This window comes from Lampetra planeri, chromosome 27 (assembly GCF_965212315.1).
Source record: "Lampetra planeri chromosome 27, kcLamPlan1.2.h2, whole genome shotgun sequence".
Lineage (NCBI taxonomy): Eukaryota > Metazoa > Chordata > Hyperoartia > Petromyzontiformes > Petromyzontidae > Lampetra > Lampetra planeri.
This window is the reverse complement of record NC_136133.1, coordinates 341,964-358,687: the sequence shown is the minus strand read 5'-3', so window position 1 is coordinate 358,687 and position 16,724 is coordinate 341,964. Positions and strand designations below refer to the sequence as shown.

At 50.3% G+C, this 16,724-nt stretch overlaps 1 protein-coding gene across 1 annotated transcript in view; it reads left to right on the top strand.

Moving 5' to 3' along the window:
• The first annotated feature begins 5,685 nt into the window (after positions 1-5,685).
• Positions 5,686-16,724, top strand: part of LOC144727944 (anoctamin-5-like) — a 28,091-nt gene continuing 17,052 nt past the window's right edge. Inside the window, exons 1-9 of the mRNA XM_078607084.1 lie at positions 5,686-6,001; positions 8,615-8,760; positions 9,682-9,798; positions 10,522-10,590; positions 11,543-11,629; positions 13,060-13,266; positions 13,565-13,675; positions 14,539-14,654; positions 15,286-15,420. Coding sequence (XP_078463210.1) covers positions 5,947-6,001; positions 8,615-8,760; positions 9,682-9,798; positions 10,522-10,590; positions 11,543-11,629; positions 13,060-13,266; positions 13,565-13,675; positions 14,539-14,654; positions 15,286-15,420 — 1,043 coding nt within the window. The 5' untranslated portion in view covers positions 5,686-5,946. The remainder of the gene's footprint in view (positions 6,002-8,614; positions 8,761-9,681; positions 9,799-10,521; positions 10,591-11,542; positions 11,630-13,059; positions 13,267-13,564; positions 13,676-14,538; positions 14,655-15,285; positions 15,421-16,724) is intronic.

The following is a 16,724-nucleotide window of genomic DNA, read 5'->3' as shown; positions in this document are numbered from 1 at the left end:
GATAAGATTCATGATTACATAGCTTTAAAATTATAAATATCAATTTGATAATTTTGACAAAAGGCTACACAGGTGTCTGTTTGAAAGGCGACCTGCATTATACAAACTGATAAATATTAAAATAAACAGGTACAGTACAGGAAAAAACAAATCAGCGTAATCAAAACACTAACTTGTTACACAGAAGACAGCTAAAGTCACGAAACCATCACCATGGACCCTGACCCTGACCATAACCCTGACTCTGACCATGACCATGACCCTGACCATGACCTTAACTCTGACCCTGGTCTCGCAGGTGCACGCGCGCGTGCGGGCTCCGTGACCTCGCGTGACGCACACCTGGTGACGCCATCGGCGGCGTTGGTAACGAGGGCACGTGGAGGGGGGTAGGATGAGGTGTTGGGAGAGACAAGAGAGACATTGCCGCGTTATTCATTTCATAATTAACTGCGGTTGCCAGGTAGGCTCCCTTTGGGCGCACAGCCTCTCCCCCGCTGTGCCTCCCTCTCACTGTAGCCGACTCTGCGGCGTGGAGCGTTGCGTTGTTGAACCCGGCTACTTGAGTTCGAATGGAGGCCATCTGTGAACAAGGATCTTTATAGCTCATCGGATTCCTCCAGTGTAAATACTGATTCTGAACATTAGTGGCGCGTGATATCTGATGGAGTCATGCGGCCCTACTACCCACCACTCACCCTCGACAAACCCCCACGATCAACACGGCGTGGGGAGGGAGTCATCCAGCAGTGGATTGGCACAGGCTTGGGAGTTATTGTTATATTACCAGTAGAGAACTCGTTGCTTTGTGAGGGAAAATAAGAGACGGCGTTGTCACTGCTCTTCTCGCAATCCTCTTGTACTCGGAGAACTAAAAGCCATCGGATTGTTGTGTAATACAATGGCAAGATAATATGTCTTGTGAGGTTGCTTTATTTTTTTTATTCTGTAGAATTTAAAGAATATTCTGACGAAATCATTGCATTAATAGGAACACACAATACAACGCTGGAACAATTTTAAATGATCCGTGGTCTGTCTTCTGTATTCGTGACTTCCACCTCTTCGTCGGTGTCGCTATTTATTATTATCTTGCAAACTTCTTGTTCCGACGTTTCAATGCAGCTAAATGTTCATATTTGTTACACGGAAAATCCCGTGTAGCCACTTACCCCGATAGTTTCGGTGGCAACGGCCCGCAGCAGTCTCTAACAACAACAACAACAACGTAGTTATTGTGGGGGTGGAGAGGAGCCCAGACAGCGGCCAGCCAGGAAACTCGAGGCATCGATTATTTGTACTTGCGGTGTGATTACATTACTGTCCGTGTCAGTATGGGAGGTCGCTTCTTCTCCCATGTTGGCCACACTGTCTGGAGCTCCATTGCCCAGCCATGCGTGCTATCGACTCCCTCCCCACCCCTACTTGAGTCTCCTCTCTCGAGACTGACTCCAGGGAAATGCGCCCACAGTGCACTGCGCTGCCTCTTTCAACATCAGTTCATGACGTGACGCATGAGGATTTTCATTTGTAATCAAACTTCATTTTATTCAGCACCCTTCAGAATAACATCGTCACAGAGCGCCTCACATGTTAACATAACATTACACCATTCATATTTGAGAGATACACAACGTAATAAAAGATAAAAAGAAAAAATATGTAAAAGAGATTATAAAATACGTATTTAGTGGCGCTGGCGTAAATGCCTTGGCAACTCCAAGCGCCTTACATCACAGCCCATCTCAACCAATTCAACGCTTAGCGAAAGTGCAGCCAAGGGAGCCTTCACGTAACGCCAGGCCGTTTTATGTTTGTATCCCACAGTCTAAAATAATAATGATGATAATAATTAAATTTTCTATAGGGTCATTCATGCTAATTGCATCCCACAACGCTGTACACAAATTATATCTTAGGACCAAATGATAAGCAGTTGTGTTTGTTAGAGCCGCGACCTCTTAGAATGCTTCCTGCGTGACTTGGATCACATCGCATCTCAAATATTCGAAAGGGCACCCCCAGCGGCAGCTATCCTTGTGTGTCACAAGGTGACCTGCAATCGGGCGCGAGTCTCCAGTTGGTGTGGGGGCGATGATCGCTGCCGTGTGTGATCTCAATGAAGTAATCTGCGGTGGATTTTTTTTCAAACGTGGCAAATTTGGACCGGCACACATGGAAAGGCCTGCTCTCGTCGAAGGACTTCGACAGTTCTTGAACGTGCACTGTCGAGCAGACGCGACGCGTAGTATTTGTGTGGTGAAATACACCGGCAGGAATAACCAGGGCGGCCGCCGAGCCAGATACTGCGAACTTTTGCAACATGCAGCGAACGCGCTACCCCTGGGCCATGGCACAGCGCCCAGGGCGAGGTGAGGAGGGGTTCAGTTTTGAAGGGGGTAGCAGTGCACCATGGTGGTGGTGGTGACGATGGGAGATGTGGGTAGCGGGCAGTGTAGTGGTTAGCGTGCCGCGCTACGAACCCGCCCACACGAGTTCGATTTCTGCTCACGGTCAACAATACCAGTGACGGTTATCTGAAGCGGGCCTGGGACTCTCCTAGGTCGACTCAGCCTCAAACGAGTAACTAGTGCTGTGTAAACATCGCCACTGGGGGAGACCAAGGCGGTCGGGCGTGGTGCTGGCCACCCACCCCCTCGTGTGCCATAGCGGCCTTCAGAGGTGCTACTCGCTAACAGCACTTGCCCCAAGTCTGTAAAGGCTATACGTGGGGTCTTTGTCTTTGGTGGGAGGTATGTACGGGGAGAAAGGAGGCTTTTGTATACGAGACCCGGGGAGGTAAAGTGAGAGAGGGAGTGAGTGAGATGGGGGGGTGTAGGTGGGGGCGAGGGTGCATGGAAACCAAACGAACAGAGCTCGGATAGAAACAAAACAAGAGGGAGTGTAAGACAGAGTGAGCTGGTAAAATAAGATAAATCATCATTAACATCCTTATCCAATATGATAAATCCACTGCGGGATGAAAACCTCCCCAAGCCAATCGTCATCTCCCAGGGTCCTGGGATGTAACAATCCCTCCTAGTACCTTGCACACGAGCCGGATTCATCGCTTCATCTCCACCGGTATCGAACGTCCTCATGGACGCGATGCCTTCTCTGGCTGCCACTCCGTTGTTAGTCTCGACCACGGGACACCATCTCACTCTATCGCCACGCGCCCTGCCCACACAAAGCCACTCGACGTCTCTAACAGTCGCTAGCCATGCCGGGAGGGTTTAGGGTGACTGTCATACAGGACACTTGTAAAACCAGTGAGCGAGGGAGAGTGGAGAAAAACAATTGAATGATTGCAGAGGGGGAGGGATCAAGAGCTTAGAGAATACAGCTTAGAAATAAGCGGATTTAGCGTTGTGTGTGTATATATATCGAACTAGTGGGTGATATATATATACACACACTAGTGGGGAGCGGTAGTGTAGTGCTTAGCGCACTGCGCTACGAACTCAGCCACCCGCGTTCGATTCCCGCTCACGAAGAGTGGCGAATATTTTTTACCGTTCCTGGGCCTTCCCTTAGGTCGACTCGGCCTGAAATGAGTACCTGCTGCGGTGTGTAAACATCGGCACTGGGAAGACAAAGGCGGCCCAGCGTGGTATTGGCCACCAACCTCATCGTGTGCCGTCCCAGTCTTCACGAACAGGACTTGCCCCAACAGTCTGTTGGAGGCTATCCAGGGGATCTTTGTCTTCGTCAAACCAGGCCATCGGGTTTGGATTTCCAGTCCCGGCTAACACTGATGGCGAGTGCTCTCAGAACACATCCTGAGCTTCTCCTGGGTCGGTGCAGCCTTAAATGAGTATCTGGTGCGAATGAAAAACAAAGGCGGTCGGGCGTGGTCCTTGGCCACACCGCATTCACTCCACACGTTCCTGCCCACAGCACTTAGCGACAGAGAGATCTGTGTACGCAGCGGAGTGCTTGAATGTGTACTTGCATACACACGCACACACTGTGCGTATAGTGTATGTGAGTAATAATAAAGGCAAGGGTTTTGCCAGGCAAGCCTCACAAAGTCTTAAAAGTGTGTGTTCTTCCCCAGAAAGGTCATGCATTGGGATGTTTGGGCAATGTCAATGACTAGTGTTTTTTGGCTTCGTGGCGGCCTTTCGAAACCAAGTGTCCGGGATGGTGGCACTCAGTACTGTCAACTCCCGGCTACACCTTGCAGCAATCACACCTCCTCTGCATGTGCCTACGCGTGTGACTCGATGGTTGTGTGCGTGTGTCTTTGTGCACGCATGTGTGAGTACAGCGCATGCGTTTAGTAGATTTGCAGAGCATCACCATCATGGTTTGTCTAGCGCCACCCTAATAACAACCACACACACCACAAAGCGCCACAGGAGACAAAGGCCCTCCGTACAGACATTTTAACAGAGCGTTAGGGCTGTTAGCGAGCACCTATTAAAGCCGGAACTGCACACGAGGGAATGGGTGGCCAGCACCACGCCCAGCGCTGATGTTTCCACACCGCACCAGGTCGTTATTTTAAGGCCGAAGTCGATCTTCAGAAAATCGTCACCGACGTTGGCCAAGGCGACCCCACGCGCGCAGCACGGAGTGGACGCGCGCCCTCCTGCAGAGCGACAGCTGCGATCGCCGCCGGTTGCTGCGGTGATGCTCGCGTGACCGTGAGCGTGGCTGTGCGCACGGCGGGGGGGGGGGGCGCGCTCGGGGAACGAGACTCTTTGGCAGCTCGAGGAAAGCCGCCCTCGGAACCAACGGAGGAGCGTAGGGGAGCGGCGGGCGGATACAGCACGGCGAGGTGGCGAGCACAGGGCGCAGGGCGCGTGCGCTGGATCTGACAATCGTCGCAGTCGGTTCACGCGTAACACGTTGGGCCATCTCGTGACCTCCTCCCAACGAGTTTTCGACCCTCCACGTGGCCTCGAAGTGCAACTAGCCTGGCACAAGCGCTGTCCATGGAGGCGTCACCACTACCACCTACCTCTATTGGCGAATGGCGGCTGCTGTATGTTACAACATTTTCCGTGCTATTACAGCCTTAATAGGTGCTCGCCAACAAAGCTCTTGCATCGACGGTCTGAAAGAAAACTTTACTCGAGGAATATTTGTAAACATGTATCATGCGCGTGGACATACACGTGTGCGCGCGCCATTGTGAGCGCATGTGTATAGGAGTGAGTGGCTGAGTATGTACAAACTAGCGAGTGTAGTGTATGTGTAGAGTGCAGGGAGTGAGTGCGTGCGTATGTATCAGTGAGTGCGTCGGCCGATGCACACCATATCCTTCATGAAATGAAAATTAAAGGCAGAAGCCACAGGAGTGCACCTGTGGCCATGCAACCGAATCGTCGACCCGCACAGTGAACCCACTGTGGTCTGCGATCCTTCAACGGGGGAAGAAAAACAGCAAAACGACACGAACTCTCTCTCTCTCCTGAAGCCCTCTCGTCGTGGCGAGCAGCAGACCTCGATGTTGACATTCAGCCCATGAACACATCGTCATTTTAATAGGGAGTACATTAGGTGCGAGTGAGTGCCGTGCATAGGTGGGAGTGAGTGCGCGCGTAGGAATGAGTAGGTGCGTCGATGCTCGTTGTGGGGGAATTCCGGGGAGGCATGCAGGGGGAGCGAGGGAGAGCTTGAGGGTGGGGGGAGGAGGAGGAGTCCGTAGGATTTACTCGAGAAGAGTGACGGGCGCGAGCCACACTGCCCGATGTTGTTCCGTTGTAAAATAACTTGGACGTCAAAGGAATGAACAAAGGGATTCATTGACGCGTGGAAGCAACGGATGTTATGTTATAATCTATTACCGTAGCACTTGCATTCACATTGCGCCCGCAACATATCGAAGTAGCGTCTCGGAGCGAATTTGTGTGCTTTGTTGAATGCCCGGGGGATGGCAGGCGGTCCCGGTGAACTGTCGGGCTGGGACTGAGGCTGCAGAGAAGCGGGGCCAGAATGAGCACGGAGAGGATTCTCGACGGAGACTCCGACGACGGCGTCCTGGTGCACGGTAAGTGCGCGGGGTCGTCACGCTCCACTCACGTCGCGTGCGTGTGTGTATGTGTGTGTGTGCATGTGTATCTGTATGTGTGTGTGTATGTGTATGGTAGTGTATGTGTGTGTATGGTAGTGTATGTGTGTATGTGTATGGTAGTGTATGTGTGTATGTGTATGGTAGTGTATGTATGTGTATGGTAGTGTATGTGTGTATGTGTATGGTAGTGTATGTGTGTATGTGTATGGTAGTGTATGTGTGTGTATGGTAGTGTATGTGTGTGTATGGTAGTGTATGTGTGTGTATGGTAGTGTATGTGTGTGTGTGTATGTGTATGGTAGTGTATGTGTGTGTATGGTAGTGTATGTGTGTATGTGTATGGTAGTGTATGTATGTGTATGGTAGTGTATGTGTGTGGAGCGGTATGTAGTGGTTAGCGCGCTGCGCTAGGAACCCGGAGATCCGAGTTCGATTTTTGCTCACGGCCAACACCAGTGACGATTATCTGAACCAGTCCTGGGCCTCTCGTAGGTCGACGCAACCTGCAATGAGTACCTGATGCAGTGTGTGAACATCGCCACCAGGGAGACAAAGGCGGCCGGGCGTGTTCCTGGCTACACACCCCGTCGTGTGGCATTCCGGCCTTCACAGGTGCTCGCTGACAGTCCGCTCAGGCTACACGGGGGATCTTTGTCTGACTGCACAGTTGCAATGCTAACCGAACCTGCTCTGGGCAACGTTCTAGGACAGGTTAAGTTTTTTCAAGCTCCAGTCGTAGCGACGCCACCACGGCGACATCTGCTCCACTTATAACCAAAGTAGCTCCGTTGAATACCAACAGACGAGGCACACGCACGCCCGACGGCTGCGTCCGTGCGTGGAGAAGGGTCACTGCGGCTCTGACCTCGAGTCACCAGCATGCCGCTGCCCTGCAACAACAGCAAACTCATCACATTCGTCAATAACACTATTGTAATAATATTTAGATATGTTGTAATAAAATAAGATTTGTTTGTATTTAATGTACTAATAAGAAAGGTCATTACCGCAACGTCACCTACTACTTTATCTATCAAATATATACATACCTCTTAAGGCCACCGTGTTCTTGACCAATGTTTTGAGTTTGTGTTGTTATTGGTGCTTTTGCACCACTACTACTGACGCAGCCAGCAGCAGCACCACTACACGTTGTCTTCAGTATTCAAGAGAGTAGATCCTTAAAGCTAACACAGGTTAGTGCAAGTCATACGTCCACTCATGTTTGTTGTGCTTCCTCCGCACCTCCTATTATCACGGTTGGTTACATATGGTGCGGAAAAAATTCAACATACATACGTCATCCCTCCATCAGATATACAACTTACATTTTCCTCTGACCTCACGTCACTCTCTCTGATTCCCATTCCCTGTCCACTGAACCCTAACCCCCACACAGCCCCCTCCACCTCCCCTCTTGCTCCCACACATTTACGGACAGCTCGACAAACAGAGCGAATTTATTTGTGACGGTCCTCCAAAACGCGGCTCCCACATCATCATCCCCCCTCGACGCTGAAGTCGATATCTGTGTCTACTTGACCTAAATGACCCCGAAGTGCGACGATCTGTGCTTGGTGGAGAGCGAAGAGGTGACAGGGATGAGGGGTGGGGGAGAGAATGGGAGAGGGGACCGTGGGGATAAGAGAGCATTTCAGAGAAGGGACGAGAGGAGAGAGGTGTGGGTGAAGGAGGGAGCTGTGTGTGGAGAGAGCTGTGGGTGAAGGAGGGAGCTGTGTGTGGAGAGAGCTGTGGCTGAAGGAGGGAGCTGTGTGTGGAGAGAGCTGTGGGTGAAGGAGGGAGCTGTGTGTGGAGAGAGCTGTGGGTGAAGGAGGGAGCTGTGTGTAGAGAGAGCTGTGGGTGAAGGAGGGAGCTGTGTGTGGAGAGAGCTGTGGGTGAAGGAGGGAGCTGTGTGTGGAGAGAGCTGTGGGTGAAGGAGGGAGCTGTGTGTAGAGAGAGCTGTGGGTGAAGGAGGGAGCTGTGTGTGGAGAGAGCTGTGGGTGAAGGAGGGAGCTGTGTGTGGAGACTGCTGTGGCTGAAGGAGGGAGCTGTGTGTGGAGAGAGCTGTGGGTGAAGGAGGGAGCTGTGTGTGGAGAGAGCTGTGGGTGAAGGAGGGAGCTGTGTGTGGAGACTGCTGTGGCTGAAGGAGGGAGCTGTGTGTGGAGAGAGCTGTGGGTGAAGGAGGGAGCTGTGTGTGGAGAGAGCTGTGGGTGAAGGAGGGAGCTGTGTGTAGAGAGAGCTGTGGGTGAAGGAGGGAGCTGTGTGTGGAGAGAGCTGTGGGTGAAGGAGGGAGCTGTGTGTGGAGACTGCTGTGGCTGAAGGAGGGAGCTGTGTGTGGAGAGAGCTGTGGCTGAAGGAGGGAGCTGTGTGTATAACGGAGGTGCAATGAACGGACTGGAGCCCTGACCTGTCTCGGCATATCGTGAGGAGAGTGTCCGCTACACATAACCCATTCCAGGCTCATACAATCTTACAAATCAGTACCTGGTGCGGTGATTTTACCGCCCATTCTCTGTTCCCATACCTGCCTTGTCTCCCCTGCCCCGAATGCACCGAACCCTCTGCTACCGCCCACATCGCCTGGCCAAGATCCCGGACTGACCAACGTGGGCGTCGTGAATGAGGGAGCAGACATCGTGAGTGAGGAGCAGGGGGAGAGGGAGCCGGAGCAGAAGGAGGTTGCGCCCGTAGAGTTGCCTCAAGGCCTGCCGTCACCTCAATCCCCCCTGGCACGGGTACGACGTCATGGCGCCGACGTGTGACTTCATTAAGGACGCATCTCGAGATGCGCTGCGTACACAATGGCGATGAAGAACAAGAAGCAGAACCATTTCCCGCGAAACTTCGACTCTTATTTTTTATTTTAAGGCGACAGAGTTGGCCCTGCGAGGTGCAGCGTGTTATTATTATGATTATATTTTAATGTGGTTATAACATTCCATTGTGAGTGACATGGGGAGCCTGTGTATACTGCACATCATACAAATTAAACGGTTAACTTCGTGGAATATATTGCCGTTCAGAAACCATGCCATTGATCCGTAATACCGAACCACAGTAGCAGTGTTATTGGAGATTGAGATGGGGAGTAATGAAAGTACAATAGATCATGGAGTCTTTGTGATGAGGGAATAATACTCCAATGTTATAATGCCTCTAGACTCTAGAGGAAAGGTGATGGCTGATTCTGCGACTTTTGTTGATGTACTTGAGAGAGACGCGGGATTTTCGTAATGTTTATAATTACATTTGTGTTTGAAGGTGAAGCTTCAAGTGAGCCCGTGGCCTCGTTGTGTGTGTAAGCGCATTCACATCACACGAGGTGTTGTGACACACGGCATGTGTGTATGTGTGTGTCTGCTTGTGTTTAAGGGCGTAGGGAGCGGTAGTGCAGTGGTTAGCGCGCTGCGCTCACGGCCAACACCAGTGACGATTATCTGAACCGGTCCTGGGCTTCCCCTAGGTTGGCTCAGCCTCAAATGAGTACCTGGTGTGAAGTGTAAATATCACGACTGAGGAGTCAAAGGCGGCCGGGTGTGGTGCTGGCCACCTACCCCCTTGTGTGCCATGCCTGCCTTCATAGGTGCTCGCTAAAAGCACTTTCCACAACCGTCTGTTGAGGCTATTTGGGGGATCTTTGTATTTTTGTATTTTAGGGTCCTATTTTGCCTCTCCAAAAGGACACTGTCTACTTCCGCGATGGGATCCGTAGAATCGACTTCATTCTCGCTTACGACGATGAGAATAATTCTCAGGGGGGCATCAAGAATCAGGTGAGACTGCCTGCTCCCATCGTTACCACCTCCCTCCCATATCCGCCAGCACACGCATCCTGCACCATCACCCAATCAGTAACTTGCACCCACAAAACCCTCTCTCTGAATCTAACACTTCGTTGTTATAATTTTTGTCCCCCCCCCCACCCGAGTTTTATCCCAATTGTGCTGTCAGTGACATGTCATGAGATGGAAACTAAAATATTCCAGATGTATCTGCATTCCGTCATGTGTTAAAGAACAGCCCGCGGAAGTGTATATCACAGAACTACCTCCGATATCGTGATCCCTGGTCGAACACAGTGGAGGGAAGCATAGTTAAGGTTGCATGAGTCAATGCTGGTGAATTGCCAGACGTTAAAGGCTCGGACCCTCTCTTCAAGATATAAGTCCAAGTTCGATTCAAAATTCTATCACACATTACTCCAAATAATAATTGGAGTTATTGCGGTGGAAAAAACAAAGTTGATAAATAGAACATGTCTTCTTCACATACATAACTCTCCTTCATATATCAGTATCTCCACATGGGTAGTATTGAAGTAGTTTAATGATGTTACGCTCCACGAACGTTGTCAGCTGTGATTGCAGTGTGATACTCTGGTGACTCGGAGTATGGGAAATGTATTCACCTCTTGACTCGCACAGTGACAAGAGAACGTGGTTTTTGATATCACATGAGACGTGGTATAACATCAAGTGCCGGACTTTGTTTGGCAGGAGAAGAGGTCCAAGTATCAGGCGAGTCTAATGAAGATGGGTCTGGAACTGGAGATTGAGCCCAAGGAGGTACGTTGCCTTTGTCTCTGAGCTAAATATTATAGACACAGTACAGTAAGTCCTCGTTTAACATGATACATGGGTTCCTGAAAAGTGCCAGGTGAAACGAAAAACGTGCTCAGTGAAAACCAATTTCCCCATCAATAATGTGAAGTTAAAGTTGGGAGACATGCGATGTACGCACACTATACAACGGTGGGACAAATCACTGAGGGTACACAGCCGCGCTACCATACCATTCCGCGTACTATGTCCTACCGCTCAGCCGCACAGCTCAAGGAAGTAGTTCATCGTCAACCGCTCTGAAACCGCGTTATAACGGGGCGTGCTCCGCATTACAACAGGCGTGTTCTGTGTTATACGCACAAAGTGTTCCAAAAATGGAAGAACCAAGTTATAGCTAAAACGCGTTGTGTGAACACACTTTTTGATGAGAACTTTACCGTTTACCGTAGCCTTGGATTGCGTATTCCTGAAATGGATTGAGATTTTAAGCAGTTTTAGTCATGTTTCCGCTTCTCATTTCTTTTACATATCTTTCAGTTGTGATATAAGAAGCAATATACATCGAATAGGCTACGTTTGCTCTCTTTGACAGGAACGCGGTTTAATTTAGAAAGTGAATTCTACTATTTGTTTGTTACCAGGCAAGCCCCACTGACCTATAGAGCTATTTTTTAGAAGCGACTTGGCCATAAATGATAGCTCAACGAAGTGGGCTTATCGCGTGGGCATTTATAGCAGCCAAATACTCTAAAAGCGTGATGTTGATCGTAAATGTGGAGGGGAAAACCGGAGGACCCGGAGAAAAATCCACACGACCACGGGGAGAGAGAGAACCCGAACTCCACGTACCCCAAACGTGAATTAGCCCCGTAGTTGAGCTTTATACGGCACGACCGCGGCAAGCCACGCGCACCGATGCCGAGTTTTGACGCTGACCTCAAGTGCCGTTCACCAGGAGTCGGTGAGCGGACGCACCACCTACGTAAAGGTGCATGCGCCGTGGACCTCGCTGACCACCTACGCCGAGATCCTGCACATCCAGGCAAGGCGCCGATGATTGTGACGATGATTGTGACGGCGATCGCGATGGTGATTGCGGTAATATTTCTGATGATGTTTGTGATGATGATTGATGATGAATGTGACGATGGTTGCGATGATTGTGCAGCTGATGATGGTGATAATAACGTCTCGCCTCGCACGTTGTTGACATCCTCAGGCCCGCTGAGGCTTTGCTACTGCTTCTAGACGTCCTCGTGACTCACAGGATATGTGATCATTATTGACTCGCAATAACTTACTGTATTGTCGATGTGTATTCTCTGTTAATAGTCTCCGCTGCCTTGGGTGGAGACGAGTTGTGATGATGATGATGATGATGATCAAGATGATTTTGATTATGACGATTCATAATGAGAATCAGAATCTTTATTTATCCTGGAGAAACCGAATGAGCTATGAAGCTCTTCTTTCACAGATGTCCAGTGGGGGTGGTTCAGAACGTTGCAACAACAACCAGGACAAAATACGATTGGAGTGCAAAGCATAGGAAAGATAATCAAAGCACTAAAAATAAACACGTTAAATAGATAAAGTATGTAAGTACAAATTGAAAAAGTATATAATTCTGCTTCTGATAATTGTGATGATGATGTTATGATGATCATGATTGTGATGATGATGATGATGATAATAAACGTACCGCATGTTGGGACATCAAAAGACATAAATCTGGAAAGAGAAATACAAAGCTTAGAAAGAATACGCACATTAGAAACATCACGTTGTCTGTTCATGAAAGTTGGTGGTCGAGGGCAGAACGCGTCGCTAGAAGGGGCAATGGTTGCTGGCCGAGACTAAAGGTTGAGTGGCAACCAACAGAGAGACAACTCCCAAATGGATGTCTATCGTAGAGATGTCAAGATGAGACTGGCTCATGTGCAGGTGCCTATGATAGGAGTATCTCGTTAAGGAGCATAAACCATCACACGAACTCCGGTCATCCTCGCAGCAACTTTTGGTTCACCATTTAACAAAGATGGTTACTGCCATCGCACGCTTTCAGATGTGCTTCTGCGGCCATCTGGAATGCTCTTCCTTCCGATATTATGGAAGCCACTGGCGTTATGCACTTTTAAATCTAGACTAAAAACTCATTTCTTTAGAAGTGTCTTTTCTGCTTAGTTTGTTGTTCTTCCCCTGTACCTCTGATTATCACGGTTGGCTACATACGGTACGACAGAAGGGTGAGGATGAGGCTACGTGAGTATTTGGCATGGAGGCAGAGGAATAAGCTGTTGGCAGATGCATTGCGGCAACGTACGGCCATGGCAGATACCACTGACACTGAGATCTTCAGTGGCAGTGGATTGATCGTGGCTGATAATGATTGCAATGATGAAATGTAAAACAGACGCATGATCATGCCACGTGCTCAAAGCAAATTATTTAACCGATTTAACAATCGAACAGGTGCCACTCAAGGAGAGCGACCTCACCCGGGTGTCGCGCTCACAACATGGACTTCTGGACTACCTGAGCAAGCCATTCCGCCTGAAGCCAGGAGCCGTGCCTGAACAACCCGAATACTTCACGTCGCCGTTCAAGCATTCGCAGCAGGACTTCTACTCCATCACAGACCATGAAGTCCTCATCCCGCCAGCCATACGTAGCCAAATCGTACGCCCAGCACGTGTCAAGTTTTCCCGGGGTTAGGATTTAGGGGTCAGGTTAAGATGTGGTCCTGTTGGGAAAAAATTCAAATTTCCGGGAGGCTCAACCATGGCACGTGGTGAGCTAGAAGCCCTTATCTCCGTGAGCCCGGCCTATGCCCACTCAATAAATAAAACCGAGAATGACCGATCTCGTTCTGATATTAGCCCTTTTTACTCTTCTGTCAACCCCTGCAGACACAATACACAGTGGAATCTGTAATCCATGGCTCACCCAGCACTGTGTATGATGCGTGCTCATGCAGGTCCACTACATGCTGCTCCAGTGTGGCGTCTCGCAGGGCAGTAAAAAGACGTTCAACTATAACCAGATGATGGACAATGGCTGCTACACCGTTGCCTACCCACTGCACGATGTGAGTCGGGAGTCAGCGGCGGTGGTTAAACAAGGTCATGCGGCTAGGGTTGGCTGGTTCCATTGGGGAACACTTTTCGCACAACACGGAACGCGCACCGTTATAACGCGGAGGGCGCCCCGTTATAATGCTGTGTCTGAGCGGTCAATGATGAAGTACTTTTTGAGCTGCATGGCTGAGCGGTACAGTGATACAGTACGTGAAATAATGCAGTAACGTGGTGGTGTACCCTCAGTTATTTGTCCCGCCATCTCACTGTGTGTGAGTAGTAGTACATCGTATCTTGACAAACTTTATCATTACCTATGGGGACATTTTTTTCACTGAACGTATTTTTCACCGAACGCGGAACTTTCCAGCAAGGCATCTGCTACCACGTACGACGAGGACTTGCTGTGCTCGCTCACCGCTGCAGCTGTGCCTCAGGGTCACAGTCATTGATGCCCATGAAATATTTGTGCAACTTATAAATCGCATTATCGTTATTATTATTTAGAGAACCCTTCGAATAGATCTCCATCCTGCTCTACCCACAATACCTGCCAATTGGCTACCTGAGGAGGGCCCATTCATACCGCCGGGTGGACAGATGTGCGTTGGTGATCACAGACACTTGCTCCATCGTGTCAACTGCCACACTAGTAGACCGAACCGGCCACCTCTGCATTTCCAGTCCATTGCGGCGCTAACCATGCCTCCACGGCCAGGGTTTACTGTGGGGCAGTGGGGGGTGAGTGGGTCATTAGTGAATGTGTGTGCACCGTGTGCCCGTGTGTATGTATGCATGTACTTCTTTCGCATTGTACGTAGCCAACGGTGCTGCTAATCGTAGGTGTGGTTAGTGATTGTGATTCCTGTGTCAGAGTCAGTACGAGTACCCGCCAGAGGACTCGAACGGTCGGGGCGACCGCAACACGTTGTGGCGCGAGTGGGCGAGAGCCAGGCGCTTCTTCAAGGAGCAGCCCCTCGACCTTGTGCGGTGAGGTCACGCGCTATCCACTGCTGGGCGAAGGCCTCCCAACGCCGTCTCCCGTGACGGCCACAGTGGAGCTTAGTCTCGACCAACGACCATCATCATAATCCATTTTGGGGACGTGGGCCCACCTCTCTTCACAGTCAAGATTAAATACAAAATTAGATGCATTTAAATTGTATGTGTTTATTAGTTTAGTGTGTGACGTTTGGATATGAGAATAGCGTGTAATGGGATTCGGTTTTATTATTCGTCTAAATACAATTGCATCTCAGGATAATGTTCATAAACAGCGGGTATATATTGATTTTTGCGGCACAGGAGCGGTAGCGCAGTGGTCAGCGCACTGCGCTACGAACTTGGCCACCCCAGTTCAATTCCCGTTCAAGGCCAAACCCAGTGACGATTATCTGAACCAATCCTGGGCCTGCCCTAGGCGGACTCAGCCTCAAATGAGTACCCGGTGCGGTGTGTGAACATCGCCATTGGAGGGACAAAGGCTGCCGGGCATGATTCTGGCCACTCCACCCCCTCGTGTGCCGTGCCGGCCTTCATTAGGTGCTACTCGCGAACAGCACTTGCTCCGAAAGTCTGTGAAGGCTATAAGGGGGATCTTTGTCTTTTGTCGCCGGCACAGCTCGTACTTTGGCGAGCAGGTGGCGCTGTACTTCGCGTGGCTCGGCTTCTACACCAAGATGCTGAGCGTCGCTGCGCTCGTTGGCCTCGCGTGCTTCCTCTTCGGAGCAGTTAACAAAGAGCAAAGCTTCTCCAAGTATTCGCCAAACACGCGCGCATTAACAAACGCGCGCAAGCACGCATGCCCATGTACACGCACGGGTGCAGATACAGAACACAAGGGTACAGATCTCCTGCGTGGCAATGCGCACTGTGCAATGAGTGTCAGCGAGCACCTACGAAGCGTACATGTACACGTACATATGCAACGTACATATTATGTAATGTATGTTTATTTGTAATTTAATGGGATGCTGCCGTGGTGTAACTGTTAGGACACTGGAGTTGCAATCCAAAGGTCGCTGGTTACATTTCCCAGCATGGCACTTTAAACAATGGGCAACATTTATAGCTCCCCGGCTTTGTTTGCCAAGCAGTATACAATACATGGAGACGCCACGGCTATGCGTTGGCATGTCGCTTGTGGTGTGTGTGGTAAAGTTATGAACTCTTCCAAGACGTTGGGCCAGCGTGGAAGAGTAGGCCTATATCCCTCGAGAAGGGCTCTCTAGTTTCTCTGCTCGGGTGGAGGTCTTTCCAGGAGCAGTGACGCTGAGCAAGCAATTTCAAGGCTGCACCTTTAACTTTTCACACTAGACATACATAATGCACATACATACAATGCATGTGTAGTTGGTACAAACGGGAGAAAACTTTCTTTGAGGCAACACGTTTATTATAACATTAACAACTATATAACACAAAGGGGTAACGGCCCCTTCCATCCGATACGCTAGGGAGGTATCTCCTCCGGGCGAGAGTGCCTCTCTCTGGCTACGTTCTAACCCTACACCGGTGAAGCTTGAGTCGTCACTGGTTAAGCTGGAGCCGACCCTAGCCAGGGGTTCGGCTCTGCTCCTTGGGCTCTTCTCTTCGAGTCTTCAGGAGGCTCTTCAACTTCAGGCGGACAACTGCTGGGACCGTTCAGAGGTCCGGCTTTTATACCGAGCCGTGGCTGACTCCGCCCCCGGCCACACCTTCCTTCTCGATCCTTCCAGCAGGGCCTGGGGGTGACTTCATCCCCCAGCCCCCCTCTTGGGGTCTGCACCAATGGGCATGCCGTTCCTTAGGGGTTTCCGTTGGGCCACGTGGGCCATCGTCCCTTCACACTGGGGCTCAGCCCCTCTTCCGCCCCCTATTGACACGTGGCCGGTACTACCGGCTGAGTTGATTGGAGATGGAGCATCGCGCCCAATAATATCCCTGGGGCGGTTTCTTCATTAGGGCGATTGGGCGACGCACCACCAATGTCATTCAACCACAGAGTCACGCTAGCCGTCACTGTGCCTCTGGATATAGTCCAATCAGCGTCATGCTACGTTCTGTGGAGTACCGCCTCTT